Below are 22038 nucleotides of genomic sequence, written 5' to 3'. Positions count from 1 at the left end.
GCTGACAGTTGTGTTAAGATAGTATAACCTTATCTGGCAGACATTCCTGGTGTTATATGACGTCTGTGCTGGCTTATCTACAGAGATCTGTTTCCTCCTTGTGTCTTTTTAAATGCTTGGATTTTGTCCTGGTCTGAGACCGGGATCCATAGCTGGAGGGGATGCTTAGCAGATATATGTTTTCTGGTTGCCATGTTTGTACATTTCATATTAGCTTTACCATATCAAATGTCTGGGTTTCTGTCCTCACATAGTGCAGTCATATTAGCTAGCTTGAAGAAACGCTTTTCTTCCCATCATCTATAGATGTTGGGCTTGTGTCTGCTCGGTCTATGTTTTTTTCAGTACACATGTGCACGTACACATACACGCACGCACGCACGCGCACGCACACACACACACACACACACACACACACACACACACACACACACACACACACACACACACACACACACACACACACACACACACACACACACACACACACACACACACACACACACACACACACACACACACGGTTAAAGACCAGACAGATCATGTGACCATATGTGACCAACCTCTGGAGTCAGTCAACACTATGGGCTGCAGCTGTCCCCAGAGCAGAGCCCATCCCAGATCCCAGTGGGGTTGTTTTCCCCTGTAGCCCCCCACAGCCAGCCAGCTCCGGTTTCCCTGGCCCTGGCACACTGAACTGCTGACACGAAGGGATTGCTGTGCCGCTGGGACAATCTGTCCCGTGCCAAGCCAGCTGCCCGCCTCACCTCACCCCCCGATGTTCCTCACCCCCTGTCTAAATCCTGGTTTTGTGTTAGCGGCGTAATGCAACAATGACATCGTTAGGACAATGCAAGCGGCCTGATCCCCCTGGCAGCCTTCAGCAGTGGGCTTGGGTCCCTGGCCAGGGTCTGGTCTCACTGGGACCACCTGTGTGGCTCACCTAGGGGTCCAGCTGGCAGAATGGAGGCTATTACTCCATGTCTATGCAGGCATGGTGGTTACTAACCTTAGCACTGCAAGCACGGCAGTTTATAACAGGCCATGAAACGCACAGCACACTCAGTGTTAAGCTCACAAAAACAGCTGCTCTCGCCAGAGGAGTCACACTTTCTCTAAATGAAGACTCCAGGCCTGTTCTTATTTGGAGCTCTAGGGATCAAATAAAATAGCCCAACAACATCATCTCCAGTACCCCAGATCTGAAAACAATTCCTATTGTTATTCCACCACTTTGTTTGACTCCTCAGGGAATTTAAACCGTGTCACCAGCAGCCAGCCAGTCAGGCAATTTACATGTCGCTGAAGAAGAGTAGTCCGCTGCCTTTTTCTCAAATCTGCAGCAGGAGAAAGCTCATGCAACTCTGACTGACTCCTGTCAAAGTTTTTGTCCCCTTCTCCTCCTATCTTGATAGTCCTGCCCCTCACCTTCCTAATATGGGGGCATCCCTTTGCCCTCATCCAATCAGTGCTCTCTTTACGTCCCACCTAGAGATTTCCCCACTGAGGGTTCAGTGAAGGGACAGGCTGACTGGTAACAGGGTGATCAGGAGTTAGTGAGTGAGAGTTGGACAGAGAACAAGTGTGTGATTTCAGCTCATCAGCCTGGTGAATCTCTCCCCTCTACCCAGGGAGGAAGCACACTGAGACAGTGGTATCAACCAGGTAGGATGAGTCTCAATCTCACTACAGTGGAATTGTCTGACATCTGACTCCTTATGGCTTCTTAGATCTGAGAGTTTGTGGACAGTTCATGTGGAAGAGGTGGATTGTTGCAGTGGGTAGGTGCCTGTGGTGCATGTATCTCAGGTTAGGATAGTGGCAGGGCTTTTTTAACCTCTGTGTTATGGCTGTTCAAATGTTTGTACATAGTGCAGAATGGAATCAAGATCACTGGTGGTAATATACCTAAGTATTGTTCATGTCATATCTTTTCATCTAGTTATCTGCATCGTTGTTGGAGAATGTTCTTTCCCCCCTTATTTTATAGAAATGTTTGTCCAACTGTGCAAAGGGTTGTGCAGGATAGACCGCAGTCTGGAGACTGCACACCCTTAGGTATTGAGAACATAGCTATTGTTTGTTGGATAAGTGCACAGGCCATTTAGAAGGACAAATGCCACTTGTATTGTTGATAACATAGGGCTATGTCACCACACAATATGCTCAGCATGGTTGCTGCTGCCTGCTGCTGTTCCCGCGTGCATACTGATAGGTAGCAGCAGCGCGTGGTTGTTTCAAACACTTCGTCTTACTTTTACACATGGGCAACTGCTGCAACCTGCCGGTCACAGGATCAGGATAGGATAAGTAATCCCTCTCACCCCCCCCCCCTTTAAGATTTAGATGCACTATTGTAAAGTGACTGTTCCACTGGATGTCTTAAGGTGAATGCACCAATTTGTAAGTCGCTCTGGATAAGAGCGTCTGCTAAATGACTTAAATGTAAATGTAAATGTAAATCTGAGTGTTGCTCCCCAGCCCAACAGCTTGGGATGCCATGGCAAGGTGGGTAGAATGGCAAACCCGCTATTGAGGGCAAGACCCACCCAGGGTTAATGCTAGGTTGGAATGACGATAACAGACATATAAGTATTGTGTAAAAGTATAAGCTGGCCTCCCAAGTGGCGCAGAGGTCTAAGGCACTGCATCGCAGTGCTAAAGACGTCATTACAGACCCGGGTTTGATCCTGGGCTGTGTCGCATCCGGCCGCGACCGGGAGACCCATGAGGTGGCGCACAATTGGCCCAGCGTCGTCCGGGTTAGAGGAGGGTTTGGCCGGCTGGGATGTTCGTGTCCCATCGTGCTCTAGCGACTCCTTGTGGCGGGCCGGGCACAGTGCATGCTGACTCCGGCCGCCAGCTGTACGGCATTTCCTCCGACACATTGGTGCAGCTGGCTTACGGATTAAGCGAGCACTGTGTCAAGAAGCAGTGCGGCTTGGTGGGGTCGTGTTCCCAAAGCCCTCTCCTCCCTTTGATGGCATGTGCTGAATGTCTGTGTGTGTGATCCTCCTGCCATTCCTCTGAGGCGGGGGGGGGGTCAAATGTGTTAATGGGTCACCAGCACCATCCATGGGGGTGGGAGGTACAGTCTGCTCTGGAGTTAACATCACTGCACGGACCTGTTATGAATGTTGTCAATATACTATGGTTAGTTGTTTATACTACTGCATAGCGGAGGCTAATGCAGGCAGCTAACCCTCCCAAAATCACGTCTGAACTAGTTCCATAGTTTGTGGACAGTTCATGTGGAAGAGGTGGATTGTTGCAGTGGGTAGGTGCCTGTGGTGCATGTATCTCAGGTTAGGATAGTGGCAGGGCTTTTGGGACTGTATGGGACCCTCTACAATGCTGTGGATTCAGCCAAGCCAATGGGTTATAGATAAATCATAAGAAGTAATTTAATGGAAATATGAACGTTTATGGGAGTTTTTATTTACTGGGAAAGTGTAGATATAAGTGTAGGTATAAGTGTAGGTATAAGTGTAGATATAAGTGTAGGTATAATATCACAGGAATCCTATCCTGTTTGTGCTGTAGGAGAGTGTGACAGAGTTAGTATGAACTAATGTGTATAGGACAGTTTCCTAGCGACAGGTTTCTTGAGCAGTGGGCGGGTCAGTAGTAGATGAGGAAGTAGTAGGGTCAAGAGGCGGTTGGGCGATTTGGAGGAAGCTGGGGAAACTCACAAGGAAACACAGTTTGACACAGGGAAACTGCTATGAAAATACACAGATAAAGCTGGAATTAAGATGTATGCCAGTGCTTTGAATACACTATTCATCACCCACAGTGCTATATTTGACATTATAAACTTGGTGGTTCGAGCCCTAAATGCTGATTGGCTAATAGCCGTGGTGTATCAAAGCGTATACCATGGGTGTGACGAAACATTTATTTTTACTGCTCTAATTACGTTGGTAACCAGTTTACAATAGCAAAAATGCACCTCAGAGGTTTGCGTTGTGCCTAAAAACAGCCCTTAGCCGTGTTATATTGGCCATATGCCACACCCCCTTGGCCCTTATTGCTTAATTATCATGGGAGAAGGAAGGTTGTTTGTGTCTTGCCCTCCTTGTTGAGTATTTATCTCACAAAATATCCCAGTTTCCTGTTTACAAAGAGATATTTCCTGTCCGCTCCAGGGTGTGGCTGATTTTTCCATCTGAGCTTTCAAAGGACAATAAGATCCTCTCTATGTCTGAACTTCAGTTCCCATAGTTCTCTTCAAAGACATCTCTGGCTAAGACAATCGGATTTTCAGTTCCCTGTTACATGTTAGTTTCGTGTATTCAGGTTGTGCATTACCTGATTACAGACTCTGCTAATACTCTAATGTCTGACTTATGTTCAGGGAGCACATGATGCTTTAGGAATCCACGTTGGGTACTACTATGCCATACCTCTCACCAGAGTCATAGGACTGATTACCTCCATGTTTAGACCAGACATGTATGTTTGTATGCATGTATTCACAAGTCACACTGACACTGAAACCGTATTTTGTCCTCATACTGATGTATTAACAGTCCAAGGCAACTGCTAGTGAAGAATAGAATATACCACGATTAATTATAGATGTCTCCTGTTTCATAAAGTTCCGTTTTTAAATAGGATATTGTATCTGAGATATATGATACAGCGTTGAGAGAAAGTATGTGAACCCTTTGGAATGATCTGGTCTTCTGCATAAATTGGTCATCAAATCAAACAACAGACAAACACTGTCTGCTTAAACTAATAACACACAAATGATTGTATTTTTCTTGTCTATATTGAATACATCGTTTAAACATTCACAGTGTAGGTTGGAAAAAGAACCCCTAGGCTAATGACTGCCCTATAAAAAACACTTACAAAATTTTACCTTGCTATTCACAAGAGGCATTGCCTGATGTGAACCATGCCTCGAACGAAAGAGATCTCAGAAGACCCAAGATTAAGAATTGTTGCCTTGCGTAAAGCTGGAAAGGGTTACAAATTACAAAAGTATCTTGATCTTGATGTTCATCAGTCCACGGTAAGATAAATTGTTCAGCACTGTTGTTCAGCACTGTTGCTACTCTCCCTAGGAGTGTCCATCCTGCAAAGATGACTTTAAGAGCACAGCGCAAAATGCTCAATTAGGCTAAGAAGAATCCTAGTGTCAGTTAAAGACTTACGGAAATCTCTGGAACATGCTAACATCTCTGTCGATGAGTCTACGATATGTAAAACACTAAACAAGAATGGTGTTCATGGGAGGACATCACTGAAGAAGCCATTGCTGTTCAAAAAAAACATTGCTGCACGTCTGAAGTTTGCAAAAGTGCACCTGGATGTTCCACAGCACACCAACATCAAAACCTCATCCTAACTGTAAAGTATGGTGGAGGGAGCATCATGGTTTGGAGCTGTTTTGCTCCCTGAGGGCCTGGACAGCTTGCTATCATTGATGTAAAAAAAATATTTCTAAGTGTATCAAGACATTTAGCAGGAGAATGTAAAGGCTATCTGTCCACCAACAGAAGTTGGGTGATGCAACTGGACAGCGACTCAAAACACAGAAGTAAATCAACAACAGAATCGCTTCAACAGAAGAAAATACGCCTTCAGTAATTCCTCCTGACCGTTGTGCAGCGCCTCCCCCGGCGCTTGAGGGCGCCAGGCTGCCCTGCCTCACGTAATCCTATCATCCATTACGCACACCTGCCTTCCCTCTTCACGTGCATCAGCGATATTGGACTCACCCGGACTCACTCATCACCTGTTATTACCTCCCCTATATTTGTCAGTTCCCCACGTCTGTTCCCCACTTCTGCATTGAATGTCTTTTGTTTGTGTTACCTGTTTACTGATGCTGTTCCTGTCTCGTTCCATGTCCGTTATTTGTTCAATGTTTTTACTCTCCGTACCTGCTTCGTCTCTCCAGCGCCAACTCATGTGACAGACATGATAACGTATAATTGTTTGTGTGTTATTAGTTTAAGCGGACTGTGTTTGTCTATTGCTGTGACTTAAATGAAGATCAGATCACATTTTATGACCAATATATATATATATATATATATAAGTCCAGGTAATTCCAAAGGGTTCACATACTTTTTCTTGCCACTGTGTGTACCTTATGGTATTACAGTAGCACAGTGTAGTCCAACTGAACATTTTAAAGCAGGAGTAGGTAATCATTTTGTCTCGAGGGCAACATTTGAAAATTCAGCGACGGGCCGCACAGATTTATTTCTTCACCGATGTGTTCGTCAAAGCAATTTGCGGGCCAGAAAAAGGTTTCTGGGGATGCCAGCTATGCAGAGTAGGGCTTCCCCTTCATTGGCCTGATAAACAGGGAATTGACAACATCCAGTAGTTAACGGTCGTGGAGTTTAACGTGGGTTTGTTTTGGACACAGTTGAGGGAATACATTTTTTCTTCTTCTTTTTTTTTTCCCATCACCACAACTCAAGTTGGCATAGGTCCCCTCTAGTGGAAGTAGTCCATCTTCATGGGAAAGTAGAGATCAATAACTGACGAAAACAGATGGGGGCATTTGGGAACACTTAAATCTATGTGTAGCAATTTTAGGAGGTCTCTTCATGAATCATACAGTGCCCCGGCATTGAAGTGTTTGAATAAACTCTTCCTCCAAATCCAATAGCTTTAGACTAACTTTATCCCTGGTTGTACACACACTAACCACTTTTTCTCTATAAACCGTGATGCTATTTGGTTGATACATTTGCACGTCAACTTATTACAGAATAGTATTGATTAATAGCGTACACAAAGGGTCCTTCCTCTTCATCCTGGGTCTCATGACATTCATTGAAATAGCACCAATCAGGTTAGCTTTCTCCACACAGAAGGTCTGTAGCTGCTCTGTGTGTGTCTTAATACTACATACTATGGCTGTACATGTGGGGTAACTGGTGGTAGACTGTCAATGTGATGGTTACTGTAGATGACTCTCGAATGTTTTCAGTCCAAGTGAAATTGATTTTCTTCACACTTCTGAGGACTCTCTTTTAGTTGCCTAGTTGCTAACCCAATTACTGTAACTTTCGAAATGATGGAGAAAAACAAACACAACTGATCCTCTGCAGAATTCTATTAGTATTTGGACATGGTGTCTAGATGACTAGCCAAATCAGTGTCCAAAGTAACTGACCTGGAAGCCCCTAGGACTCAACTACTGAAAAATATACACAGAGCAAACGAGACACACAGCGCTTCCTATCAGAGCTATGTTTACTATATGTGGGGATATTTAAATATTCATTAGGTGAATATATTAGGCCTATTTCCTACTACATAGTACACGCACACTGTGTATTTGTTGGAACTCTGTGAGTGAAACAGTCTGGTCTCCACTGCTGAAAGCATCTCCCTGCGACCTCTAAAGATCTGCGTGTTCCATTTGCTTGTCGTCCTTGAGCAATATTCTTCTTCAGAGAGACAATTCCAGTATCAAACACTATGATGGAAAAGGGTAGGTCTATGCTAAGAACTCAGTTGTGCAGGTATATTTAAAAGGGTATATTTATGAAAGCAATGCAGAGTACCATACTAAGGGCACAATACCAATGGCAGAAACCTGACTTCATAACCACTCCACAGTAGAAACATATTTCAATTAAAATTCGATTAGAGGTTGCTCAATTGGAGATTAGATAGCTCATATCACTGTCATTCCTCTGGCGTTGTTGTTGTTGCACAATCCGCCGAAAACAAGGCCACACATCACAAGATCCCAGTCTTATCCCAGTCTTATCCCGTTCTTAACTAGTGTCCTGGCTGATACCCTGCTGAGACTGGGATTAGGCTGCTTGATGTTGGGAGAATGCTAGTGAACTGTCCTGTCCTTTCCCATATCCTAGAAGCAAATAGCGGACCCCCAAGTCAAGGTCTGTTACTTCATTATCAAATCGGGGAGCCCCCCTCAATGCAACAAATGTCAAACTTTGGGGCTGGGGGGTCTCTAAATAATGCTACTTGAGCCATTCTCCTATTTGTTTAAAAATGCAATGTTGTGGCCTACTGCTACAGTGGTAAATATTCAAATAATAGCTTAATCCCGAATTAAACAAACACCCCCACCTCTGTGTCATGGTTTTAACAAATTATAATAATGTGGCTGCATTTGTCATCCTGGGACAGTCTTGTATTCAGCCCTGACTTTTCTTTCTACAAAAAAAAAGGTAATTTTGTCATGAAAAGGCATCAATGAGTTCAGGCTACAAGAGTGTAAACCTAATGACAATCGCAGCATGTCATTACACTTGTTGGTGTTTTGTAACAGATGTCTCTTTCCATATGTCAAATGGGTGCACGGTGCAACTGTTTGGATGCTGAAATCATCTTCGAGTGGACGAACAAAAAATATATAGAGACCCCCCGAATGTCACGGTATAATTTGAACTCTGTTTTAACCTGGGTATTATGGACACAATCTCAAAGGTTTGTTTAATTTAGCTATTTCAAGAAGTTAGTCATTTAGCTATTTCTTGATGCTGGTATTAACGTTATATAGATCATAAAAGATCAGATGCGTAACACCCTTATTATTGAAATGTCCAGTACTCATGAAGCATACTATCCAAGGCTCTGAATGTCTCATTTGTTCTCGTGACCGGCTGAGACACCCGACACTCTGACACCACACATAGAGGCATGAGAAATATGCCGACACTGAATACTGGATCCCCCTTGACAAACACGCACACACGCATAAACACACACGCCAAAGCTGATCAAAAAGCCATCACATGAAACCAAAAGGGTGGGACATGCATGACATTGCTGGGGACCACACCGTATAGTGGGAAAAATGTCAAGTGCCTCCTACCTATAAGTAGAAGGGTATTGAGGGGATAGGGTGGTGCAGGGATATGCAAAACCGTGGAAATAATTCCAAGAGTGCCATAGCAATGCACCACAGTCTGAGAGGCCGGTCACTAAACCAAAAGGTTGGAAATCATTGAGCATGCCGCAAGCTAAAACATATCTAATAGAGAACGTATCATCTTGAATCCATGTGGGGTATCCATGTATCCATGACATTATGTCATGCCAATGTAGAAGTGGGTTCAAAGCAGACAAAGTAAAGCCACTGATGTCTACGAAGTGATGTAGTCTGGTTGAGATCTCTGATCTGTCCCCTGTCAGTGCCTCACACGCCAACATTGACCCAATCTCCTTCTGTCTGCAGACTCTGACAGAGAATTGGAAGAAAGTCATGTATTTACGCAGGCCAGAGACCCAGCCGTGAGTAGCCACTATCTGGCTTTCACTTGTTCCGGTGCTATGTACCATATATGAAGTGGTGTCCCGCAGTGCTGTTTACTCACCTGTTGAACTTGGTATCTCCTCTACTGAGCCAGGTGAAGGACAAAAGGTGGTCTCCCCCTTCGGACAGGCCTCCCACCGCCCCCCACGCCAACCCTCACCACAGTGCCTCCCCAGAGGACCAAGAGAGCCCAGAGAGAGTGGTGAGTGGAGACTGTTTGGATACCCTAACACACTCAAGCCAGGGAAGGATAGGAAATGGTGAACTTTAATGTCCCCGAGGGGAAATCTGTCTCAGACACACAGTACTGATGTATACACAAAATAGTCACTGTACATTACACACTCAACATAATAGATGCATTGGATGTTACCCCTGTCATGCACATTGTACACTTCACATATAGCCACATATATAATACATATTGCACATTTCCCTTACATTCTGTCAGTGGCGTACTAATCCGGCTCACTTTATGATAGACATGGGAATGAAGGAGAGCTTAGACCTGTTCAGTTTACATGAAGGACCCCATAGCGTCTGAGGGGAGGAGCTGACACTCGGAATTAAGTACATGGGAGGGGTCTAAATATAAATTAGGAAAGCAAACAATACACTGTGTGTTTATGGACATGCACTCGCTGGCGTATAAAATGTTCACGTCACTCGTATATCCTTTTTAAATTTTATTTTAAAGGTTGAAGCATTTCAGAATTGACAACGGTATTATGCATTATAATAACGTTTATGACATATCCTCTAGTCCCCAACGCCTGGTGTGCTAACACAAGATGTCAATTGTTGTTGCCACTGTGCCCTGCCGCCTACTGTATGAAAACAGTGGGATCTCTGCAGAGCTTGGCCTAATGAATGGTTGTTTAGGTTGAGAGAAGCGACCGGGAGAGAGAATGACTTCAGCAGGTTTTGACTGTGTCATTGTACTTCAGTCAGTGAGGTTGGGGTCAGCGCTGCAGCTAACACAACGCTTATAGAGTATGTCCAAGCCCATGTGATCAGAGAAATAATGTCTCTAATCTCAGAATGAGTGTGGCTATAATGAAGGTATTCTGTCAATCCCCAATAGGTATTTTCTCTCCATATCCCATAGTATTCATAGGCTAATTTAATTGGTACACACACACACACACACACACACACACACACACACACACACACACACACACACACACACACACACACACACACACACACACACACACACACACACACACACACACACACACACACACACACACACACACACACACACACACACACACACACACACACACACACACATCAAGCTCATTGGGGCTCAATCCCCTAAGCTTACCTGCCAAATACTTTTATCCAAAGGACTTACAGTTAACACACAATAACCTATATTGTGTGTGGCCCATGCTGGATTTGAACCCATGACGGAACTATTATCATTACTATCACGGTCCAATCAACTGAGCCATCAACACAGATACAATGTTTCCTTCCTTTTAGGTTCAGAAAGAGAAACTGCATGCAGAGCTGAAGCAGGTGCTGAGTCTGAAGAGAAGCCACCTGAAAGAGACGTCTCATTTGGCCCAAGCAGAGATGGATTCTTCAACAGATGCCCAAGCAGTGGTAAAGAGCCAAGACAAAACTAGTACACATGAAACAGTAACCACGTTGTTTGGTGACATCGCTGTCGATTTTTACACATGCCTAGAAAACACTCAGAATCGCGTGCTATTCTAAGGTTTACGATTGAAGACAAGAGACTTGTGAGGAAACCCTCTCCTCTGGTGTGTCTTTACAGGAGGAAACTGCATCTGAGGTGGTGGAGGTTGTGCTGGAGACAGAGGCTGAGGCTGGAGCCAGCGGCTACAGTGTCACAGGTGGAGGGGAGCGAGGCCTCTTCATTAAGGACGTCCTTAAAGACTCCACTGCAGCAAAGCATCTAAGCCTCCAGCAAGGTAACTGGACGGGGAGATTAGAGTTGCATGAATATAAAGCTATGAGACACAGCTGAGGTAAATTAGTTGTGGAATAGTTTAATAGATAGAAATAGAAATGAGAAGGTCAAACAGTAAGCTATTAAAACATATCATTCATTCCATACTAGAAATAACTGAAAATGATGAAACCATCTTGTTTCTCCCCATCAGCATCCCTTTCGTGTGTCACTTCCATTAAGTGTATTGTGTAATTTATTGTAAGTAATGTCATTGATCAATCACCTTGTTTTGACGTGCAAACTGTACATTATCTTGTGCAAATTAAACGGAAACATCCAAAAATGCCATGCCCTTTCATATCCTCCCTTTGATTGTCAAAAGCAAACCACAACTATGAGACTTCAATATTTCCCCCAGTTCCCTTTATCTCATATTCACTTTTGTCTGGTTGATTGGTGTCCTTGCAGGAGATCAGTTGCTCAGTGCAAGAGTCTACTTTGACAATGTGAAGTATGAGGATGCCCTGAAGATCTTGCAGTGTGCAGAGCCTTATAAAGTCTCCTTTTTCCTGAAGAGGACCATCGCCGGAGCTGATGTCACCATGCACCCTGGCACCACCAGCTTGGAACTGAAAGGACCCAAAACCAAGATGCAGAAAATGGTACGGCTATGATCGTATTTGTAATTGCCATTTTGATAATGAGATATACAACTGGGTATTCCAGATTCATCAGCTTCATGTCCACCTAACTGATACTTGCATCTCTGTTGCAGAGTGTCAAGAGCATCAAACCTTTCAAAGCGAAGAAAAAGAAGGGAGGACGTTTTGGATTGAAAAGGCTGAAGGAAAACAAGAAAGGGAGTACTGGAGCAGAGTTAGAGATGGAGGGATCCCCTTCCAAGGTGGAGCTCAACCCCATTGACGTGGAGTTTGCCTTCCCCAAGTTCAAGCTGGGGAAGGATGGGAAGGCAGAGGGAGCTGAGCAGCATGGAGGAGTGGTCACCACTGGCAGGAAGAAGAGGACGATAACGTGTTCCAGGATGAAAGCAAATGGTGCTGAGGCGGCTACAGGAGAAGTTGACATAACAGAACCAGCGGGACAGGCTGACGTCTCCCTGCCAGACGTGCCTGGAGCTAAGGTCAAAGTCAAAGGAAAGGGCCACAGGTTCGGAATTCATTTCCCTAAAACAAAAAAGACTAAATCGGACACTGCCTTGTCTGGAGGGTCCCTGGACCTGAAACCTCCTGGTGTCAAATTCACACCACCCTCAGTGGAATTCAGTTTGCCATCTGGAAACAAGGACGTTGACCTACAGAAACGAGAAGTGAAAGTCAAGGAGGGGTCAAAATTGATGCACAGAGAGGTAGAGCTTTCATTAGGACTTCCCTCAGCCTGTCACTCTGATGAAATTGATGGTGAGATAAAAGAAAAAGGTTTAGCTGAAGGAGTTGAAGGGTCAACAGGCCTGCCTAGCATTAAAATGCCAGTTATTGACATCTTTGCACCCAACATAGATCTGCAGCTGGACACCCGGCGTACAGTACCAGACGAGATAGAGGGACCCTTTTTTAAAGGGCCAAATATATCCATGCCCAAAACTGACATCGCATTACCAAAGATTGGATCGTCTAACATGGATATTGAAGGTCCAGAAAAGGGTGGAAAAATTTGCCTGCCAATTGTTGACATTTCACTGCCAAAGATGATACCAGCAGAAGCAAACGTTGATGTGGAAGGACACATTGGAAAAGGAGGCAAGTTCAAAACGCCAACTTTCGATGTTTCTCTTCCAAAATTCAAGTCTCCAGCGGAGCATACGAATATAGAGGGGCCTGAAGTCAAAGGGGAGTTCAACATGCCAAAAGTTGACCTATTATGCCCAAAAGGCAAAGCAGAGGGAAAGGTGGACATTGAAGGATACTTAGGAAAAGGAGGTCAATTTCAGATGCCCACATTTGACATTTCTCTACCAAAAATGAAGTCATCAGAGAGAGAAAGGAATGTAGAAGGACCTGAAGTGAAGGGTGGCAAAATGAAAATGCCCTCTATTGACATATCTCTCCCTGAAGGAAAAACAGAGGGGAATATTAACATTGAGGGACATTCTGGAAAAGGAGGCAAGTTCAAAATGACCTCATGTGACATTTCTCCTCCTAAAATGAAGGGTGACGCCAGTTTAGAGGGACCTGAATTGAAAGGGGGAAAGTTTGAAATGCCCTCACTTGATATTTCCCTTGCCAAAGGAAAAACAGAGGGTGAAGTCAACATTGATGCAAATGTAGGAAAAGAAGGAAAGTTCTCTCTTCCAAAAATAAGGTTACCAAAGGGTGACATGAAAATAGAAGGATCTGATGTGAAAGGCATCACATTTCCTATGCCCACTATAGATTGTTCACTTCCAGCAGGAACAACAGAAGGTGACATGAGCGTCGAAGGAGATGCATCTAATGGAGGAAAGTCTCACATGCCTTCATTTGATATTTCTGCTCCAAGAGTAAAGTTACCAGATGGTAAAGCCAAAGTAGAAGGACCTGAAATTAAAGGTGGAAAGGTTGAGATGCCAAAAATGGATGTTTCCCTTCCAAAAGGCAAAACAGCAGGAGAAGTTAACATTGAAGGCCATGTCAGTAAAGGGGGCAGGTTTAAGATGCCCACATTCGGCATTTCTTTCCCAAAATTGAAGTCACCAGAGGGTAAGGTCAACACAGAGGGACCTGAAGTCAAAGGAGGGAAGTTTAAAATGCCTACAATTGGCATTTCACTACCAAAAGGAAAATCGGAAGGTGACATCAATGTTGAAGGAGGTTCTGAAGCAGGAGGCAAATTTCATATGCCCACATGTGACATTTCTCCTCCAAAAATGAAGTCACCCGATGCAGATACCAGTTTAGAAGGACCAGAAGTCAAAGGAGGGAAGTGTCACATGCCAACAATTGACCTTTCCCTTCCCAAGGGAAAGGGAGCAATTGACACTGAAGGACATTCTGGAAAAGGAGGCAAGTTCCAAATGCCAGCATTCGATATATCACTTCCAAAAATGAAGACACCAGATGGTGAAGTCAGCCTAGAAGTCCCTGAAGTCAAAGGGGGGAACATTAATATGCCAACGATGAACATTTCTCTTCCAAAAGGAAAAATGGAGGGTGAAGCTAAGGGACATGCAAGCAAAGGGGGAAAACTTCACATGCCCTCAATTGACATTTCCCTTCCAAAAATGAAGTTGCCTGAAGGTGAAGTCAAAGTAGAAGGCCCCGAAGCCAAAGGTGGAAACATTGAAATGCCATCGACTGATATTTCACTTCCCAAAGGAAAGATGGAGGGGGAAATTGACATTGAAGGACATTCTGGAAAAGGAGGAAGATTTCATATGCCTACATTTGATGTTTCCCTTCCAAAAATGAAGTCACTAGAACCAGATGTCAGTTTAGCAGGACCGGACACCAAAGGAGGGAAGTTTCATATGCCAACAATGGACTTTTCCCTTCCCAAGGAAAAGGGTGAGATTGACACTCAAGGACATTCTGGAAAAGGAGGCAAGTTCCAAATGCCAGCATTGGATATATCACATCCAAAAATGAAGACACCAGAAGGAGAAGTCAGCCTAGAAGGCCCTGATGTGAAAGGTGGAAAGTTTAAAATGCCAAAGATTGATATTTCACTTCCAAAAGGAAAAACAGAAGGGGGAATCGACATTGAAGGACATTTGGGGGGAAAAGGAAAGTTTCACATGCCCACATGCGACATGTCTTTGCCAAAAATGAAGTCAAATGATGGTGACATGAAATTAGAGGGGCCAGAAGTGAAAGGCAGTAAAATACATATGCCTAAAATTGACAATTCTCTTCCAAAGGGGAAGGCAGAATGTGATATTCAGGTTGACGGGCATGGTGGTAAAGGTGGAAAGTTCCAGATGCCCTCAATTGACATTTCTCTTCCAAAAATGAAGTTGCTCGAGGGTGAAGTCAAAGTAGAAGGCCCTGAAGCCAAAGATGGAAAGTTTGAAATTCCAACAAATTATATTTCACTCCAAAAAGGAAATGCAGAGGGAGAAATTGACATGGAAGGACATTCCGGAAAAGGAGGAAAGTTTCATATGCCAAAGTTTGATGTATCGCTACCAAAAATGAAGATCCCAGAGGGTGACATCAAACTAGAGGGACCAGAAGGGAAAGGCAACAAAATACAGTTACCTAACATTGACATTTCTCTTCCTAAAGGGAAAACTGAAGGAGATATTGAGGTTGAGGGGCATGGTGGCAAAGGGGGCAAGTTTCACATGCCCTCAATTGACATTTCCCTTCCAAAAATGAAGTTGCCTGAAGGTGAAGTCAAAGTAGAAGGCCCCGAAGCCAAAGGTGGAAACATTGAAATGCCACCGATTGATATTTCACTTCCCAAAGGAAAGATGGAGGGGGGAATTGATATTGAAGTTCATTCTGGAAAAGGAGGAAGATTTCATATGCCTACAGTTGACGTTTCCCTTCCAAAAATGAAGTCACTAGAACCAGATGTCAGTTTAGAAGGACCGGACGTCAAAGGAGGGAAGTTTGAAATGCCAAAGATTGATATTTTACTTCCAAAAGGAAAAACAGAGGGAGAAACTGACATTGAAGAACATTCTGGAAATGGAGGAAAGTTTCATATGACCTCATTTGATGTGTCACTACCAAAGATGAAGCACCCAGTGGGTGATGTCAAAGAAGGCCTTGAAGTCAAAGGGGGGAAGTTTAAAATGCCCAAAATTGAAGCAGAGGTTAGGAGTGGAGTCAAGTTACCAACTGTTAAACTGCCAAAAGTAGACGTATCTGCACCAAAGGTTGACTTCGACTCTGGGCTGTCAAAATCTGAAGGAGATGATAGGGAAGAGACGGAGCTACAAAAAGCAGAGGGTGAAAGGCCATCCTCTGGGTCAAGTTCTGACATGCCAGATATCTCTCTCAAAATGCCAAGATTTTCTCTCCCTAAATTTGGTGGAAAGTCTAGTGGAGATGTAAGCCTAGAAGGATATGGCACAGAGGATGATATTGATATTAGCCCCCCACGAGCGGATGGTGAGGGCAGACCAGCATCAGCAGAAATACGCGGAGAGGGAAAAATAGAAGGTAAACTAAAGAAGCCCAAAATGAAAATGCCAATGTTTGGAATATCTAAGAAAGATGTATCAAAAGCCAGCCCTGATGTGGAAATCAAGACAGAAAAAGGGAAAGTGGACATTCCAAAGCCAGGAATCAGTGTAGAACATCCAGAGGACAAAGCAAATAGAAAATATAGACTAAAATTCCCAAAGTTTAAGAAGTCATCTCCTAAAGGTAAACTACCAGAGGGAGAAATAGATGTCTCAATGGATAGTGGAATGGAAGGGAAAGGTGGCATTCATGCACCCGATGATACAAACAAAATGCCAAAGTTCTCCATGCCAGGGTTTGGCTCACAGGAGATAGACTTTGACAGTAGTGGACCCAGTGCTGAACTAGATGTCACAGGAAAGGTACAAATACCATCAGTGGAGATATCCCTGCCAGCTGCCAAGAAATATGAGCAAGAAGTGTTACTCCCAAAGGCTGAGGTGGATGTGTCTGAGGCTGACATCAGAGGTTATGAAGGAAACCTGAAAATCCCTAAAATGCCAACTATTGATGTATCAGCACTCAAAATTGACCTTGATGTAACTCTGCCTAAAATCAAGCATGAAACAAAAATTGAGGGGGATGGAGGCAAATTTAAGATGCCAAACATCAAAATGCCTGATATAGATTTATCACTTCCTAAAGAGAAAACTGGGAACATTGATGCATCCAAGGTTGAAATTGAGGGAAGGGGTGGAAAATTCAAGATGCCTGTCATTAAAATGCCAAAGGTTGACATATCACTTCCAATAGGAAGACATAGAGCAATGGATGTATCCACAGTGGACATTGAAGGAGAAGGTGTAAAATTCAAGATGCCACATATGGAAATGCCAAATGTTGATATATCACTTACCAAAGGAAAAAGTGGAGGGATTGAAGGGCCAGAGATGGAAATTGAAGGAGGGGGCGGAAATGTCAAAATGCCACATATGAAAATGCCTGTGGTAGACTTATCACATCCGAAGGGAAAGTCTGGAGACAAAAGTGCACCAGAAATTGAAATGGAAGGAGAAGGAGGAACATTCAAGATGCCACATATAAAAATGCCAAATATTGATTTATCACTTCCAAAGGGAAAAAGTGGAGAGATTGAAGGACCAGAGGTGGAAATTGAAGGAGAGGGTGGAAAATCCAAGATGCCACATATGAAAATGCCAAATATTGATGTATCAATTCCAAAAGGAAAAAGTGGAGAGGTTGAAGGACCAGAGGTGGAAATTGAAGGAGAGGGTGGAAAATTCAAGATGCCACATATGAAAATGCCAAATATTCATATATCACTTCTAAAAGGAAAAACTGGTGATGTTAATGTAACTGAATCGGAAATTGAGGGAGATGGAGGAAAATCCAAGATGCCACATATGAAAATGCCAAATGTTGATATATCACTTTCAAGAGGGAAAACTGGAGAGATTGAAGCACCAGAGATGGAAATTCAGTCAGAGGGAGGAAAGTTCAAAATGCCAAAGGTAGATATATCACTTCCGAAAGGAAAGTATGGAGAAATTCGAGCACCAGAAATGGAAGTCAAAGGAGGAAATTTCAAGATGCCACATATGAAAATGCCAAATATTGCCATATCACTTCCAAAAGGAAAAAGTGGAGATGTTAATGCACCTGAATTGGAAATGGATGGTGAGGGTGGAAGATATAAGATGCCAGAAATCAAACTGTCAAATATAGATATTACAATGCCAAAGGGAAATTCTGGTGACATTGATGCTGAAATCAAACAGCCCAATGCTGAGGCAGAAGGAAATATAAAAATGCCTTTGATTGGTTTACCAACGTTTACAACTCCCGACCTTGATTTGGACATGAATGTTGGAAACCCCAACCATGGAGCTGAGGTTCATGGGAAAAGTTCAGACAAAACTGGTTCACATTCTGAGGGAGACCATAAGACGAAAATCAAAATGCCAACAATAGACATAGAGTGCCCAAAAGAAGATATGGAGCTGGATATAGGCTTCCATAAAGCTGAGGGAAAGAAGGACAGAAAAATAATAGAGTTGCCTGACTTAGACCTTAAAACTTCTGGTACCAAAGGTAAGGGGCCAAAAGTCAAAAGCACCAAATTCAAAATTGGATTGCCAAAAATGAAGAACACTGGAGATCAAGCATTAGATGCAACCACAAAGAAGACTGGGAAAGAGAATGAAGGGGCCAGTGGTAGATTTATGATTAAGAAGACAAAGCTTGGCAAAGGTGCAGATGTGGCGGCAGATGCGAAGGCAGTTGGTTCTGTGTTGCCAAACATCTCCTTCCCAGATGTGGGCTTCTCAGTATCCAAAGGAGCCAGCCAAGAGGATGAAGGTCATGGTCCAGAGATGAGTGCTAAATTGCCAAAATTCAAACTCCCTAATGTGGAGATCTCAGGTCCTTCAATGATTGGCCAAGGAGGAGCACAAATCAACAGCGGACAACAAGAAAACAAAGATGGTATCAAGTTTCAAATGCCAAAGGTTACTCTACCGTCTGTGGGGCTGAAGAGCAAACAAGGCTCTGCCGAGCCCACTGGCACAGATGCCGGCACAGAGAATGGATTCACATTACCTAATCTTGGAATCAAAGTCCTCAAAATACCAGATATAGACTTTGATATTGGAGCATCTCAAGCTGAGGACCAAGGGGCAGAAACAAGTACAAGACAAAAAATCAAAATACCCAAGTTCGGGGTGGCTTTACCTGCTATGTCTTCACCTGAAGCTAGAGTACATTTGAAGGACCCAGAGGTTGAGTATGAAGGACCTAAAATGCCCAAAGTTAAAAAAGCTGTATTTGTTTTGGTGAATCCCCAAACAGACCACTCCACTATGTCCACTATGTGTGAAGCAAGTGTCGAGTCTGGAGAGGCTAAAATCAGAATGCCAAAGATCAAAATGAAGCCATCGTTTGGAAAGTCAGGATCCAAGGAAAAGAGTGTTGCTTTGAGCATTGAAGGAGACGTGGATAGAGATGACAAGTCAAAGGGAGCAAAGCAAAAGATTCCCAAAGTCACCTTCTCTCCAGGCAAAACAGGTTCATTTGATGTAACCCTAAAAGGTGAGGGGTCTAGTTCCAGCCTCAATGGTGAGAAGGTTTCAACATTCCAGAACGGATCCAAGGAGGATAAAGCTAAGTTTGTGAAGCTCAAGCTTCCAAAGATAGAGTTCTCATCGCCATACTCAAAAATAGGCAGAGGAGAAGAGGACCTTGAAATGAGTGCTAAGCTTGTCAAAGAGTCCTCGGGAACTGACGGAGAAACCAAGAGGAAGAAAGTGAAATCAGGCAAAATGTCCTTCCCGGGATTTAAGAAGAAGACATCAAAAGGAGAGGAGGAAACTCAAGACAGTGTGGTGTCCTCATCCGCCAGGACAGAAATGCTAGATCAGGATAGTTCAGAATCAACAACGGCCATGGTCTCCATTGGCTTTGTTCCAGGGAAGTCTAGGGGGCAGGCAGAGGCTGAGAGCAACAAGAAGGAGATGGAAGGAAAGCAGTCAACCTGGTTCAAGTCCCCCAAATTCAACCTGAAACCCAACTCAACAGGAATTCTCCTCATTACACCAGAAGGTTCTCCCCAGGGCAGCAGATCCTCGCTCCAATGCCAGGGTGTAGATGAAACTGCAGGTAACTTCCGGCTCCAGATGCCAAGCACGGGGTTCTCCACGCAGGAGGTGTCTGAGGAGAATGTTACCACAACAAAGGAGGGAACCGTAACTGTGGTGACAAAGACGACAAAAAATACGGTAACAGAGTCCAGAACTGGTCAAACCCACACATCGCTATCCCATTGTAATCACTGAAGAGATGTGAGAGTAATATATTTTCCCTCTGTCCTGATGTGACGACTGTTTTTTGTAAATGTTCCTCCATGTTTTCTTTCTATTTCAGTCTTTATCGTCTTTGATCATTTGAGTGGTTTAAATCTGAATGTCAATTCATTGTGTATTGTTGTTGATATCTTTTTTTTAATGCAAAAATACCACACATTTTAATTTCCCAAAGGAAATGTCTATTTTCCAACGCCTTCCCATTTGATATACCAACATTTACTTGATGATTGTAGAATTAGACTGACAAAGAACACAAACCAATTTACTAAAGCAATTTGTATGTAAATACATTGACATGTTGCCTGCTTACTTCATGAAATATGTAATTATTTTCATATTACCGATGATTGGAATAGTATTAAGGATAGTAGTGATTTGTGTTAATGTAACTGAGGCTTGAGGATGGTGTGAGATTTGTAGTTTAATCATTTACTTACTTCAGCTTGTTTTTTCTTCTTGATATATGAAGATTTTTTGTAATTATACCATACATTGAAATGTAAGTTTTAAAGGCTTCTACAATGCAATCCATTTCAACACTCTCTATGAGAATCAAGCTAAGTAGACAAAATCTAAAAGAATAGGAAACTATCATCTGATATTAAGCCATGGTTTAAAGAAACAGATTGAAATGTTTCAAAATGAATGCAAAACCTCTTGGACAAAACAATGTCTCAATGTCTCCATTTTCCTTTTCTTGTTTGGTGAGTTAGAAGGTAGGAATTCAATGTGTGTGCTCTACTGCACGGGAAGAGTCCCAGCAATCATCTGTCAAACAAGTTTACAAAGTTTTCCTTAACCAGATTTAACGCCTGTTGGAGCTGAAAATTTGAAATAACCATCTAGAATGGTGCATGACAAGGAGAGAACATGTACATGACCAGATAACACAGTTTAACAGTGTTTATACGTATAGAGAGATTTTTTTACAAATACCTTTGTGCTTATGTTTTCAGTGCTTATGGTTTCACAATAAGCAGTTTTCAAAGCAATGTGTTATCAAAGTGGCATTATCAATAATGTTGTTAAGAGATCATATTATTAATAAACCTAATATAAAAAAATAAGTTGTATCGTCTTCCAAATGATTCTCTTTCTAGGCGAACAGCACCCTCTCCTGTCAAATACAGCAGACATTTCAAACATACTTCCTCGCCTTATCACAACATAGTCGTGGGCCTTTTATCAATTCCAATTGTCCTGCATCCTCTCTCCTCTGTCCCCTTCTCGCCTCCTTTTGAAAAAGGTCAAATTTATTTGAGGAGAGGCGGCGAGGAGAGTAAACATGGATGGAAATGTGCTTGCATGAAATAGACGTAACATAGTAAACGTAAATCCGGGACACTTAAATTAGTACCGAATACAGGTAAAGTCTACACCTGTATTCACTGAAGTAGCGTGCTCCGGCTATCTTGTGTGTGATGTCATGCAGCAGCATCATGCCGTGGGGATGTTTTTCAGCGGCAGGGACTGGGAGACTATTCAGGATCGAGGGAAAAATGAATGGAGCAAAGTACAGAGAGATCCTTGATGGAAACCTGCTCCAGAGCGCTCAGGACCTCAGACTGGGGCAAATGTTCACCTTCCAACAGGACAACAACCCTAAGCACACAGCCAATACAACGCGGGGGTGGTTTTGGGACAAGTCTCTGAATGTCCTTGAGTGGCCCAGCAAGAGCCTGGACTTGAACCCGATCTAAAATCTCTGAAGATAACTGAAAATAGCTGTGTAGCAACGCTTCCCATCCAACCTGACAAAGCTTGAGAGGATCTGCATAGAAGAATGGAAGAAACTTCCCAAATACAGGTGTGCCAAGCTTGTAGCGTCATACCCAAGAAGTCTCGAGGCTGTTATCGCTGCCAAAGGTGTTTCAACAAAGTACTGAGTAAAGG

The 22038-nt window shown here is 43.3% G+C and overlaps 1 protein-coding gene across 2 annotated transcripts; it reads left to right on the top strand.

Moving 5' to 3' along the window:
- The first annotated feature begins 1527 nt into the window (after positions 1-1527).
- prx (periaxin) lies at positions 1528-21212 on the top strand. 2 transcript variants are annotated; one of them, XM_046314806.1, is made up of 7 exons: positions 1528-1665; positions 9188-9243; positions 9360-9467; positions 10760-10882; positions 11058-11214; positions 11664-11857; positions 11971-21212. In XM_046314806.1, the coding sequence occupies exons 4-7, from the start codon at positions 10853-10855 to the stop codon at positions 20113-20115; spliced, it is 8526 nt and encodes a 2841-aa protein (XP_046170762.1). In that variant the 5' UTR covers positions 1528-1665; positions 9188-9243; positions 9360-9467; positions 10760-10852; the 3' UTR covers positions 20116-21212. The 2 variants fall into 2 exon arrangements, with proteins under 2 accessions (XP_046170762.1, XP_046170763.1); XM_046314807.1 differs by lacking the exon at positions 11971-21212 and having other exon boundaries at positions 11664-11869.
- Positions 21213-22038: the final 826 nt, after the last annotated feature.

This window comes from Oncorhynchus gorbuscha, linkage group LG19 (genome assembly GCF_021184085.1).
Source record: "Oncorhynchus gorbuscha isolate QuinsamMale2020 ecotype Even-year linkage group LG19, OgorEven_v1.0, whole genome shotgun sequence".
Taxonomy (NCBI): Eukaryota; Metazoa; Chordata; class Actinopteri; order Salmoniformes; family Salmonidae; genus Oncorhynchus; species Oncorhynchus gorbuscha.
The sequence above is the reverse complement of the archived record's forward strand: the minus strand, read 5'-3'. Positions and strand labels throughout refer to the sequence as shown.

What these genes read in the sequence shown, in the direction of transcription:
- prx (XM_046314806.1), top strand. Translation starts at nt 10,853, where the DNA reads ATGGATTCTTCAACAGATGCCCAAGCAGTG. An exon ending in GCATCTAAGCCTCCAGCAAG is followed by an intron (nt 11,215 to 11,663) that starts GTAACTGGACGG and finishes GTGTCCTTGCAG; the next exon opens with GAGATCAGTTGCTCAGTGCA. An exon ending in AAACCAAGATGCAGAAAATG is followed by an intron (nt 11,858 to 11,970) that starts GTACGGCTATGA and finishes TCTCTGTTGCAG; the next exon opens with AGTGTCAAGAGCATCAAACC.